Here is a 14,149-nt window from a genome sequence, read left to right on the forward strand (position 1 = left end):
GTTACTGCCATGGTTAGAGCATTGGCTAATTGGTAGCAGGCAGCAAGTAGGAATAAAAAGATCCTTGTCTGGTTGGCTGCCAGTGACTAGTGGTGCTTTGCAGGGGTCAGTATTGGGACTGCCTTTTATGCTGTATATCAGTGATTTAGGTGATGAATTGGATGGCTTTGTTGCCAGGTTTGCAGATGATATGATGATTGATGGGCAGGTAGTGTTGAGGAAACAGGTTGCAGAAGGACTTAGATTAGGACAATGGACAAGAAAGTGGCAAAAGAAATACAATGTCAAAAAAATGCATGTTCATGCACTTTGGTAGAAGAAATAAATGTGCAGACTATTTTCTAAATGCAGAGAAAATCCAAAAGTCTGAGATGCGAAGGGACTTGGGAGTCCTTGTGCAGAACACCCTAAAGGTTAACTTGCAGGTAGAGTCAGTGGTGAGGAAGGCAAATGCGATGTTAGCATTCATTTCACAAGGTCTAGAATACAAGAGCAGGATGTGATGCTGAGGCTTTATAAGGCATTGGTGAGGCCTCACCTAGAGTATTGTGAACAGTTTTGGGTTCCTCATCCAAGAAAAGATGTTCTGGCATTGGAAAGGGTTCAGAGAAGCTTCACGAGGATGATTCTGGGAATGAAAGGGTTATCATATGACAAACGTTTGATAGCTATGGGTCTGTACTCACTGGAATTTAGAAGGATGGGAGGGGATCTCATTGAAACGTTTTGAGTGTTCAAAGGCTTAGACAGAGTAGCTGTGGAAAGGATCTTTCCCATGGTGGGGGAGTCTAGGACAAGAGGACACAGCCTCTTGTCCTAGAAGGATGTCTATTTAGAACAAAGATGTAGAGAAATTTCGATTGCCAGGGGTGGCGAATTAGTGGAATTTATTACCACAGGCAGCTGTGGAGGCCAGGTTATTGGGTGTATTTAATGCAGGGCTTGATAGGTTCGTGACTGGACATGGCATCAAAGGTTATGGGAAGAAGGCTAGGGAGTGAGGCTGAGGAGGGAAAAATGGATCAGCCAATTTTAAAATGTAGAGCAGATTTGATGGGCCAAATGGCCTAATTCTACTCCTGTGTTTCAGGAAGCCAAAGCCTTCACACACTCTCACTGGTACACTTTGACAATGGCTGCTCCAACAGTGACCACTCTGTTTGGGCATACCCTTCTTTTATCTGCAGCTGAGGTTACATTAAATCTAACAGGTGTTGGGTTGTTATATTAATATGCAGTAACTTCTTGAAAGATATATAAATTCGCAATTGTAGACAGCAAATGACTCAATTATTCAGTAACTCCCATGCTCAGTTACGTGAGAAATGGACATTCATTTGCAGTGTATGTTTAGATTGACATTCTATGAAAATAGGAGTGCTAAGCTTTTGCTAAGCTAAAGTAATTTTAAATGTTAATAGTTTGAGCACTATTCTAATTATACTTTTTTAAACTGCCTGTATGTGTTTGACTTGTGTATTGCAGCTGATTTGTTTCATATTGTGGCCTCTATTATAGCCTGATCCTTCACCAGCAAATAAATGGCAACTTGATAACTGGCTGAACGTCAGCCAGCCAGCCATGCCTTCCAAGAGCCACAGCGAGTCATCAGATGAGCACATCTCCCAGGACAGCCAAAGAACTGATGCAAAGGAGGACCATGATGGTACGGGTTCTAGCAGAGAGAAAATAACTACACAGGAACCTTCTCCAAGCAGAAACAGACATCAGAAATCTTCTGCTCTGCACAACACCAATGATCAGCAACAAGCTGTTAGTGAAAAGAAACCTAACAAATCTATTTTAACCCATGTACCTGAAGCAAACCAAGAGAATGAAGCTTGCAGATATGCTAATAATGACCAACCTCACACAGAGCATGCCAAAGTAAAGGTAAAAGCTGGAGAATGGTCAACTGAAAAAAGGGAAACTAAATCTTCAGCCAAGATTTTATCAGAAAGAAAAAAGCTCAAGAGTCCAGTCCTGAATCCTGCCAAATGCAAGCAACTTACAGGTAAAGGCTCTTTGTCCACAGACCAATGTTCAAACAAAGATGAGCCACCATCCAATTATAATCTGCCTTCTGCTGCCCCTGTACCTCAGAGGCAGGAAAATGAGGCTAACAACAGTAAATTGGCAAGAGAGTTAAGTAGAACTACTTTTCCTAAATCTGTGGAGGTCAAGAACACAAAGGAGACAAACATTAACAAGCTTGCCACTGGGGTCAAAGATGTAAACAGGACTACCCAGTTTCAGTCTGCTAATAGTGATAAGCAGGAAACCAGGGCTTGCATCAACAAACCTGGCAATCAATTTATGGAGGAAATTCACAGCAGCATTAATAAACCTGGTAAGTTCAAAGAAGAAAATGGCAATATTACTACAAAAACCATCACAAAAGAAAATGGGTCTAAGCCAGTTAAATCTATCAATCAAGCAAAGGATAACATTCTCAAAGATCAAGTTTTGTCAGACACAGGAGTTGGAAGTTTGCTATCTCCAGTAAGAGAGAGTAAAGTTGATTGGCCATTGGTGGTAAAAATCGATTTAAGTTTGCTATCAAGAATCCCATCATCTTGCAAAGAGAGCAAACTATCCAAGAACCATACAGTGGAACACAACAGCCAGAAGAATATGGAAGGATTAAAGGAAAGCAAAGAAAGGTCATCAAGCAAGACCAAGAGAAAGCATGCGGTGAGTGTTTCTCTTCATTGTTCCCCTTCCACAAATCAAGATCCATTAATATCTTGGTACTTGTAATCAAGCATAACCAAGTAATTGGCTGATGGGTTAATTTTCTGCCCCTCTTGAGTACTTTTGTAATCTTGTCTTGCAAAGAGCTATATTTCCTCACCATTAGAATTAAGGTATTAACCTCATGTAATCTTTTATACACAAGTCAGCATGAATATCAAAGTTTGATGCTTATGCTTTTCTTCAGATTGTTAAATTCAACTGTTTTGTTGCTATACCTTCCCCAGTGAAATTAGATTGGGCAGATTGCCTGGTGTGAAGTGTGTGTCTTCAGTACTGCAAACAATTATGCTAAATTGATTACATTAATCTGCCTTTTCATAGGCCATTCTTGATATAAGGTACTTTATGTGTGTACCACTCGCAGATAAGCCTAACATCATCATCAATGATGATCCAAATGCAGTGTGCAGTTTGACTTATGAAACTGTCATTGGGCAATAGAGGTTTACATTAAAACTGCTCCACTTCCTTGTCCTAGCTGTTGAAAGCTGTAGATCTTTCTGAGTACTTCCATCATTCAGAAGTACTCCAAAATATTTTTACCATTCCTTCCTTGAACAGCTGCAATATATGTTCACAAAAACCAGGTCAAACCAAATCCTACAAATTTACACTCCCATTTGTCCACATTCATGGACAAGGTCACCAATTGAAAAGAAAAATATCTGAAAAAGAAACAGAAATTCACAAGGTATTCAACAGGTCAGGAAGCATTTTGTGTAAAGCGAAACAATATTCATGTTTATCAGGTTCTCATGTAGGATCACAGACCTGGAACTTTAATTTTATTTTTATTTAGAGATACAGCCAGGTAACAGACCCTTCCAGCCCACAAGCCTGTTCTGTCCAAATACACCCATGTGACCAACTAACCTACTATACTGTACATCTTTGGAATGGGGGAGGAAACCAGAGCACCCAGAGGAAACTCACGCAGGCACAGGGAGAAAGTACAAACTCCTTACAGACAGCGGTGGAATTCAACCTAGGTCGCTGGCACTCTAATAACATTACACTAACCACTGCGATATCACACCACCCAAGCTTTGTTTTTCTCTGTTGTCAGTCAGCATTTTCTGTTTTTAGATAGTACTCTTGAATATAACATCAGGAATAAAGTCAGTAGGTATCAGGAAATTTTTCTATTGGCAAACATCTTCCTCACGTATAGAGAGATGAATGTTTTTGTTGAAGGCAATTATTTCAGCCTTGTGGTATGTTTGGAGATTCATTTTTCAAATTTCTTTAAGGAATCTCAGTATTAGACATATACATACATGCAGAAATTCTTAAAGAAAATAACTATTGACTAGATTGAACAAAATGGTGTAAAACTAATATAGTAGTGATTAGTCTGCTAGCTGTATGTAGATTTTAATTCGTTTCTTTCAGTGAGCTTCTGTGTCGTAGTGGTGATCCTGCATTTCCCTTGAGATATTTATGTTGCTGTGATTGGCATAGACAGTGTGAGAAGAAACATGATGGAGTAATTTTCCATTTTAATCATCTGGCCTTGCACCAAGTATTTCAATTATCAATCTTGCCCATGCTGGTCAATTCTGAGTTTGCAGTTCGCCAATGTGTTGTCAAATGCTGATCCAGTCAAACTACAAGTCTGCTCCCATGTAGAAGATATTTCAGGTTTTTTTTAGTAGTTGTATAAATACTCAGCGGGAAGAATTCTACAGTAGTTTTATTATGAATGTTAACATTGTTGTACTTCATTTCTAAAATTTTTTGTTACAGATTGACATGGAAGGCAGTGAGAGCAAAAAGCCAAGGTTGGATAAAGAAAATAAGTTGTCTTCTTCAAGCCATAAAGAATCTATTCATAAGCGGTGTGTATCGGGTATCACAATTTCTAAAATTAGCTAGAGGGATTTAATGTGATACAGTTGAGCAGTTCTCAGCAGACACCTGTTGAACTTGGCCTTGCTGATTCAGTGGCCACAGTGGAAATTGCAGCTTCCTATACCATGCTTTGAATATATTTAGCCTGCAAACTGGCTGAAGTACAGAGCCATTCTGTGGTGGTCACAGAAAGAAATAAAACCAGTATTTAAGACCAGAACAAACCTTACATTTCTTTACCCGGTGTGATTCAGTTAGATTTTGATACTGGCAATATCTTCGGAAAGTTTTATTAATGCATGGGTGCCAGTCTACACAGTCTACATCATCAAACACATCTGTGGCAATTTTGTTTGCAAGTAGAAGCCTGATGTACAAGTATCTCTTATTCTCTGCCAAGAAGTCGATCAATAACTTATTGATTGATTGTCACAAAATTATACTTGAATATGAGAAAGAGTATTCTGTTTAAGTATCTTACAACCACAGTCAGGATTAAATTCAGGCAAATCAGTGAGGCATAACATTTCTTTGGTTTTGTATATGCAAATCTAATGCAAGGCTGTGTCTTGAACTATATTGGCCTCTGTATCTGTTCTGCTTTCGCCCACAAGCTACCTTTTTCCCCTGCCTGTGCCCACCTCATTCTGCTCAATCTCTGCCTTCTCATAAGAAATAGAAACTGCACAATCAATCCCTTGAACCTTTACTGTCATTCAGTAAGAGCATGTCCTTGCTGCCTTCCCCCTGTTTCCTATGATGCATGACTTCACCTTCATAGTTCTCTGGTAATGGAGAATTCCAAAGTGTGTGCACTCTCTGAGCAAAGAAATTCCTCCTTGGCTCTGACCAAATTATTCTAAAGCTATGCCCATGGCTCTAAATAAACTTAGTAGCAAAAGACATCTTCCCAGCCTACAGTTTCTATTAAAGCTTGTAACTTATATACTCTATATCCTTTAAAACAGTGGTCCCTAACCACCGGGCCGCGGACCAGTACTGGGCTGCAAAACACGTGCTACCAGGCCACGAGGAAACAATATGATTTGGCGATATGAAATGATATGAGTCACCTGCACCTTTCTTCATTCCCTGTCACGCCCACTGTTGAACTTGAATGCATGCAAGATCATCAGTCGCCTAAACGCAGTGATACCCTCGCGCCAGGGATCACTGGTTGGCCTCGGGTAACCAGCTGCTTCGCGCGGCCGGCGAGAAGTGCCATTGCTACTGGCCTGGAGTGCGGATAGAGGGCGCCGCCTCTTAACCTGTTTAGCACACCGAATGTTTGTGGGGAACCCAGTGCTAAAATATTCACAGATGACCTAATTCAGGCTCAGGGTTTCGTAAGTAGCAGAGCAGCTACCTCGCTGTGATCTACTGAAAGTCATCCCTCAAGCCAAACTTTTGTCGGCCAGTAGATCCCACCTACCTACAAGGAGGGTGGGGACACGCCCTGTCACACTCCTCACTCGGTCGCTCTCTGCAACCGCCGCGGCCCAGCACGGGGAACCCCAGCCCTTACCTTATCCTCTCACTGGTGTGTTGCAAAGATTTTATATGCTCATACGAGGAAAATATGTGCTGTGTGTTTAATATCCAAACTTTACGTAAAATGTTATGATGGTATTGACTTAAAAGTAAGTTATAATTGATTTATCACTATATTCATGCGAGGAAAATATGTGCTGTGTGTTTAATGTTAAATTCGTTAGATAAACCCTTTCAGAAACGAAATTGAGTGTATTAGGGACTTATAAGTGACTTATAGTTGACTTATCATCTATATTCCGGTCATGATTAACATCGCGCCCCCCACCCCCCCCAACCATCGGCTGGTCCACGGTCTGCTTTAACACAAAGGCCAACACCCTACTAGTCGTCCTGATTACTTGCTCAGCATGCCTGCTCTGTTTCACACTGCTGAAGTCCCACTATTCGGCAATATTTTGTCATCTTGTTCCATTTACATAATTTTTCTCATTCTTTCTTCCAAAATGGATAACCTCATATTTTCCCCCATTGGGCCTATCTGTGTGTCTTTGAGTCTATGTCCCTCTCGTAACTTGCTCAGCCACTTACTTTGGTCTCATCAACAAAGATAGATGAAGCAACCGAGTGTGCTGTGATCAACTCATTAATGTAATTAAAACTCCACCATTGATCCCTGGTTAAATTTTATTTGTTTTTGATGGTTAATCTAAAAACTATTTATTTCAACTCTGTCTTGGTGTGCCAATCCTGCAGTGAACTGCTTCCACAAAACAAATTTCACAATATATATCGGTGATTTTAAATCTGATTCTGATTAATTTTTTTAGTACCAAGATAGTAACCCAGAATTTGTGTGTTCTTAAGCAGAAATCATTTGAAACACTATCAGTAGTTTCTGGAAAACCAAATATACTATATCTACTCATTTCTCTTTATCTGTGACATTCTAATAAACTCGAGCAAGTTTATCAAATAACTTTATTAAACTATATTGACTGTTATGAATATCTTAATACAACCTTCTTAATAGTCAATTGTAGCATTTTCCTCGTGACAGATGTTTGACAAACTGGCCTTTAGTTTCTCATTTTCTGCCTCCCCCTCTATTTCTTCTATGAGGGTATTATACTTGCAGATAGTCCTACCTCTGGAACCATTTAAAAAAAATTAAGAATGAATTTCCTAATCTCATTTTAGACCCATGTTTACTTTAACTATTTCCTTCCATTTTATGTACCTGCAGTAAACCTGTATTATTTACTCATTTGTTTCCACATTCTCCAAGAGGACCACAACCTTGTCATAGGGTTTGGAGGCTTGCATGCCTCAACAACCAGGAGAGCTACAGTTTGTAGGCTGGAATCAGGGCCTTGTGCTTTGACTCTTGATAGGGTCATTCATGCCAAACAGGTTAAAGGGTAGAGGCCAGGTTAAGAGTGTCCACCGGTCCTCCAGGTTTGGGGGTTCAGCTCAGGACTAAGCCCTGGCTGGTCAAAAAAACAATTGTTACAGAAACACCAATGAACAATCCTTCTATACAGACAGAGATGGAGGACTTTCAGTGCTGCTCTAAATGCCAGTGGTGTAGCTGGCAGTAAGTAAGTTTCACATTTTTTTCCTAATTTTCTGGCCTAGTGGTAATACTCTCACTTCCTTTCAATCTAATTTCCTTAGTCACGGATCATGCATTAGGAACAGGGAAAATCTTCCCATGGGGTCCTGTTTTTTCCCTGGAAATACCATTGATATAATTTTTGAAATATCTTTTTTAATTGTCTGCAACTGCTGATCTGCTTTACCCTTTATTTTTTCCATCACTCTATCCTCATGCCATTTTGATTGTCTTTATTTAAGTTTGAACATTAGTTTGAAACCCAATTGTCTCATCCTCAAACTACCTTCTTTGCATGCTCTATCTACAGGATATTATTCCTTGATTTTTATCTTGTACAATTACTCTTGGGAAACCTGTATTCTATTCCCACTAATGACTTTTTATTCTTTTTTTCTTAGCTCCACATCTTGTGTTTCTGAATGGTTATCATCACACACTAGAATTTTCAGTTAAGCAAAGATAACTTGGGGCAGTTTAGTCAAGTGAGACCAACTCTTCTCACTTACAGACATGATGGGCTGGAGTGACTCCAGCAGTGGGCACTCAAACCAAATGAGTGAGCCTGTAGTGAAATTTTTCCACAAAGGTCTTCTTAGAACATTGTGACCCTTTACATAATAGGGGGTGCCAGACAAAGATGAGATAACAGAAGGATGTGAAATATACCCAACAACTAAGGCCTTATTTTCTTTACTAACTTCAAAATACCATCGGCTGTCTGCTTGAAAATTTGATAGGGTTTAACACCCCAGACTGTTGCAAGAAACATAAGGTTGTTATAGTAGGTGATTTTAACATTGATTGGGACTCGCATTCTGTAAAAGAACTAGATGGGATAGTTTGTCAAATGTTTTCAGGGAAGTTTCCTTAATCAGTACATAGAAGTCCCAAGTGAGTGTGTGATACTTGATCTCCTATTAGGGGATGAGACAGGGCAGGTGACAGAAGTTTGTGTAGGGGGCACTTTGCATCTAATGATCATAATGCTATTAGTTTCAAAGAAAATATTGAAAAAGGTAGTCTGCAGGTTGAGATTCTAAATTGGAGAAAGGCAAATTTTGATAGTATCATAACAGATCTGGCAAGTGTGGATTGGGACAGGGTATTTTTTTGGTAAAGGTGTACTTGGTAAGTGGGAGGCATTCAAAACTGAATTTTTGCAAGTACAGATCTTGTATGTGCCTGTCAGAATAAAAGGTAAATATAACAGGTTTAGGTCATCTTTGAGGTCCTGGTTTTAATAAAAAGGTGCATAGCAGCTCGGAGCAAATGAGGTACTTGAGTAAAATAAATGCAAGACAACACTTAAGAAAGAAATCGGTTGTGGGGGGGGAATGCTGAAAGTAGGCGTGAGGTTGCTCTATCAGACAAGGTGAAGCAGAACCCAAAGGGGTTCTACACAGATAGGTTAAGAGCAAAAGGATTGCAAGGAACAAACTTGTTCCAGAAAGATCAGAATAGTAATCTATGCATGGAGCCAAAAAGATGTGGGAAATCTTAAATGGATTTTTTTTGCATCTGTATTGACTTAAGAGATAGATATAGAATCTATAGGAGTAAGAGGAAAACTGCAGTGAAGTCATGAACCCTAAACAGATTGTAGAAGAGGAGGAAGTATTCACTGTCTTGAGGCAATATGAGACCTATGTCAGGATGCTGTTCATCGACTATAGCTCAGCTTTCAACACCATCATTCCCACAATCCTGATTGAGAAGTTACAGAACCTGGGCCTCTGTACCTCCCTCTGCAATTGGATCCTCGACTTCCTAACCGGAAGACCAAAATCTGTACAGATTGGTGATAACATCTTCTCTTCACTGGTGCACCTCGGGGGTGTGCTTAGCCCACTGCTCTACTCTCTCTATACCCATGACTGTGTGGCTAGGCATAGCTCAAATTCCATCTATAAATTTGCTGATTGTACAACCATTGTTGGTAGAATCTCAGATGGAGATGAGAGGTCGTACAGGAGTGAGATAGGACAACTAGTGGAGTAGTGTTGCAGCAACAATCTTGCACGATCTCTGAGGATCTAACCTGGTCCCAACATATTGATGCAGCTATAAAGAAGGCAAGACAGAGTCTATACTCCATTGGGAGTTTGAAGAGATTTGGCATGTCAACAAATACACTCAAAAACTTCCATAGATGTACCGTGGAGAGCATTCTGACAGACTGCATCACTGTCTGGTATTGGGAGGGTGGGTGTGGGGGGGGGGTGGGGGGGCGGCTACACACAGGACCAGAAGAAGCTGCAGAGAGTTGTAAATCTAGTCGGCTCTATCTTGGGTAATAGCCTACAAAAGTACCCAGGACATCTTCAAGGGACAGACAGACATACTTTATTGATCCCCAGGGAAATTGGGTTTCGTTACAGTCGCACCAACCAAGAATAGTGTAGAAGTATAGCAATATAAAACCATAAATAATTAAATAATAATAAGTTAATCATGCCAAGTGGAAGTAAGTCCAGGACCAGCCTATTGGCTCAGGGTGTCTGACACTCCGAGGGAGGAGTTGTAAAGTTTGATGGCCACAGGCAGGAATGACTTCCTATAACGCTCAGTGTTACATCTCGGTGGAATGAGTCTCTGGCTGAATGTACTCCTGTGCCTAACCAGTACATTATGGAGTGGATAGGAGACATTGTCCAAGTTGGCATGCAACTTGGACAGCATCCTCTTTTCAGACACCACCGTCAGAGAGTCCAGTTCCACCCCCACAACATCACTGGCCTTACGAATGAGTTTGTGTCTCTAGAAAGGCAGCGTCCATTATTAAGGACCTTCAGCACCCAGGGCATGCCCTTTTCTCACTGTTACTATTGGTAGGAGGTACAGAAGCCTGAAGACACATACTCAGCGATTCAGGAACAGCTTCTTCCCCTCTGCCATCCGATTCCTAAATGGACATTGAACCCATGAACACTATCTCACTTTTTCAAAATATGTATTCTGTTTTTTTGCATGATTTTTAATCTATTCAATATATGTATACTGTAATTGATTTACTTATTCATATTTATTTTTTCCTCTTCTATGTTATGTATTGCATTGAACTGCTGCTGCTAAGTTAACAGATTTCAAGACACATGCCAGTGATAATAAATCTGATCCTGATTTAGGGTGGATAAAATCCCAGGGCCTGACAAGGTGTTCCCTCGAACCCTGTGGGAGGCAAGTGCAGAAATTGCCCGGGGCTCTAATAGAGATATTTACATCATCCTTAGTGACAGTTGAGGTATCAGAGGACTGGAGGATAACTAATGTTGTTTTTCTGTTTAAGGTAGGCTCTAAGAAGTCAGGAGATTATAGGCCAGTGAGCTTGGTGCCAATAGTGGGAAAGGCATTGGAAGTTATTCTAAGGGACCAGATATATGAGTATTGGATAGGCAGAGACTGATAGACCATAAGACCAAAAGGTATGGGAGCAGAATTGGGCTATTTGGCCCATAAAGTCTGCTCTGATATTTCATCACGACTGATCCAATTTTCCTCTCAGCCCCAATCTCCTGCCTTCTCCCAGTATACCTTCAAGCCCTGACCAATCAAGAATGTATCAACCTCTGCCTGAAATATACATAATTACTTGACTTCCACGGCTGCTTGTGACAAAGAATTCCACAGATTCACCACTCGCTGGCTGAAGAAATTCTTCCTCATCACCATTCTAAAAGGATGCCTCTCTATTCTGAGACTGTGTCCATTAGTCTTTGACTCTCCCATCATAGGAAACATCCTCTCTGCATCCATTCTATCAAAGCCTTTCACCATTTGATAGCTTTCAATGAGGTCATCCCTCATTCTTCTGAATTCTAGTGAATACAGACTTAGAACCATCAAATAGTCTTCATATGACAAGCCATTCAATCCTGGAATAATTTTCGTGAACCTCCTTCGAACCCTCTCCAGTGTCAGCACGTCCTTTCTTCGATGAGGAGCCCAAGACTGCTCACAGTACTCCAAGTGAGGTCTCACCAATGCTTTATAATGTCTTAACATTACATCATTGTTTTTATATTCTAGTCCTCTTGAAATGAAGGCTAATGTCACATTTACCTTCCTTACCACAGATGCAACCTGCAAATTGACCTTTAGGGAATCCTGCACAAGGACCCCCAAGTCCCTTTCTACCTCAGTTTTTGGTATTTTCTCTCCATTTAGAAAATATTCAACCTTTTATTTTCCTCTACCAAAGTGCATGACCATACACTTCCTGACACGGTATTCCATCTCCCATTTATTTGCCCATTCTCCTAATCTTAAGTCCTTCTGTAGCCTTTCTACTTCCTTAAAATTATTTGCTCTTTTGCCTATCTTCACATCTTCTGCAAACTTTGTAACAAACCTATCAATTCCATCATCCAAATCATTGACATAAAATGTAAAAAGAATTGATCTCAACACAGACCCCCTTGTGAGGTAGGGCAATGAGGAGCTTCGTGAGAGTGTGGAACGAGTTGCCAGTGCAAGTGGTGCATGCAAGTTCAATTTCAACATTTAAGAGAAGTTTGGATAGGTGCATGGATTGCAGTGGTATGGACGGCTATGGTCTGGGTGCAAGTCGATGGAACTATGCAGTTTAAATAGTTCAGCATGGACTAGATGAGTTGAAAGGCCTGTTTCTGTGCTGTACTTTCCTTTGAGGATGTGAGGCACGCCCAACAACTAACTTTGAAGTTGTACTAACTGCAAAGTGTTATCAGCTGTCAAAAGGTTTTCGTTGACTTTAACACCTCTATTGTGAATGGCAATTGATCTTGTGAGTAAGAATTTCAAACATATACAGGATACAGTTTACAATTATCAATATCCGTAAGTGATAAGCCAATTCTGTATAAAAATAGCAGTTTTCTGTTCAGACTTCAGAACAGTAGGGGCCCCACACTTCTCCTTGAGCGCAAGTAAAATAGAAAGAATGCTTGAGTCGTGTGTGTGTGTGTATGTGTGTGTGTGTTTGTTTTCTGGGTCCAGTTATTTTATTATCAGTGACGACAGTTACTTCAACAATACCACCTCTCACTGTCTCTCCTTTCCATTACCCACCACGGTTCCTTCTGTTACCCTCTTTCTTTCTTCCTTGCTCCTTTTCCTTCCCTCTTAACCTTCCATTTCAAATATGTGCCTTAATCTGTAAAAGGAAAAGCAGCATTCTAGAGATATAGACAGACAGTGCTTTAATCTAGGCTTCCCATTTTGTTTTCATTGAAAAATACTGTAGACACCTTAAGTGTTTACATTTCACATTAAAAGTATATTCTAAATATTTGTCAGTAATTTGCGGCAAAAATCTATCTACTTGTACAAGTAATATCTAGGGGCAATTGTTCCTTAGGCAATAATGTCTTTTCACTCCTTCCTTTTAGATCTTCTACATCTATCCCTGAGAAGGAAAAACCATTTGTACTGCCACTTCCATCTCCTGTACCAAAACCAGCAAAGGTAGCCCACACTCGGATTGACAGTGCAAGTAGTTCTTCATGCCAAGTCCCCACAATGAGTGCCAGTGATAAGGTTAAGAGCAGCATGAATAACTCGACATCAGGATTGTTACCTTCTAAGCACAAAAGGATGGAGGATAAACAGTCAGGACACCTAAAAAGCAAGGTAAAAAATCAATTCTGCTTCATTTGTTGTCTTGTGGTAAAGAAACAGTTCTGGTATTTTTTCCATATACAGTATATAGTTCAAATGTAGACCTCCAAATGTCTTGATGAATCTTAAAGGAAGATAGATGTCAGATTATGTTTTTAATTTGTCAGTTTGATCTGAACAATTTCCTACCTTGTGGAGTCTCAAACCCACTCAATCTGCTTCTATCTCTTCTCCAATGTCCACAAGCAGGCCTTATTGTTTCAGCCTGTTCTCGCCTGAAGAAATTATTTCTTCCTACCCTGATTGTTCATTCTCCCTTCATCCAGTGAAACTTTTAATGACCACCACCACTTGGACAGTTTACTGTTTCCAAGCAGCTCATCATCTATTTCCCAAATATCTGCTATCTTTTGACTTATCCGTCAACAGAATTTCTACCACCTTCAGTAACATTTCATATCCAGGCACATCTTTCCCTCCACTTTCAGCATTCCAAAGGGCCATTCTGTCTGAACTCCCTGATCTACTCTTCCATCTCTACCAAACACACTCTTTGCCATGTGATATATATGTACTCTGATAATAAAATTTACTTTGAACTTTAGATAACACAAAGTTTTTGGGGGTTGGAGAAAAACACTTTTCTCTACTACTCTTCCTCCCCCCCACCCCCTTCCTCACAACTTCATGGTTTCTCACTTTTTCAGTTCTGATTAATGAGTTCTCCTAGGTACTTCCAAAATTCTGTTTATGTTTGGGATTCCCAGCATCTGTAGTTTATTGTTGTGGGTAGTATTATAACTGTCCTCGGCCATGATGTATGCTTATATTTCTCAA

At 40.2% G+C, this 14,149-nt stretch overlaps 1 protein-coding gene across 3 annotated transcripts in view; it reads left to right on the forward strand.

Annotated features, from left to right (window-relative positions):
* LOC140738124 (AF4/FMR2 family member 1-like) overlaps positions 1-14,149 on the forward strand; it is a 149,647-nt gene that overhangs the window by 113,538 nt on the left and 21,960 nt on the right. For all 3 annotated transcript variants that reach the window (XM_073065271.1, XM_073065270.1, XM_073065272.1), the window contains exons 11-13: positions 1,519-2,694; positions 4,504-4,595; positions 13,084-13,324. In XM_073065271.1, the coding sequence (XP_072921372.1) occupies positions 1,519-2,694; positions 4,504-4,595; positions 13,084-13,324 (1,509 nt within the window). The remainder of the gene's footprint in view (positions 1-1,518; positions 2,695-4,503; positions 4,596-13,083; positions 13,325-14,149) is intronic.

This window comes from Hemitrygon akajei, chromosome 13 (genome assembly GCF_048418815.1).
Source record: "Hemitrygon akajei chromosome 13, sHemAka1.3, whole genome shotgun sequence".
Classification (NCBI taxonomy): Eukaryota; Metazoa; Chordata; class Chondrichthyes; order Myliobatiformes; family Dasyatidae; genus Hemitrygon; species Hemitrygon akajei.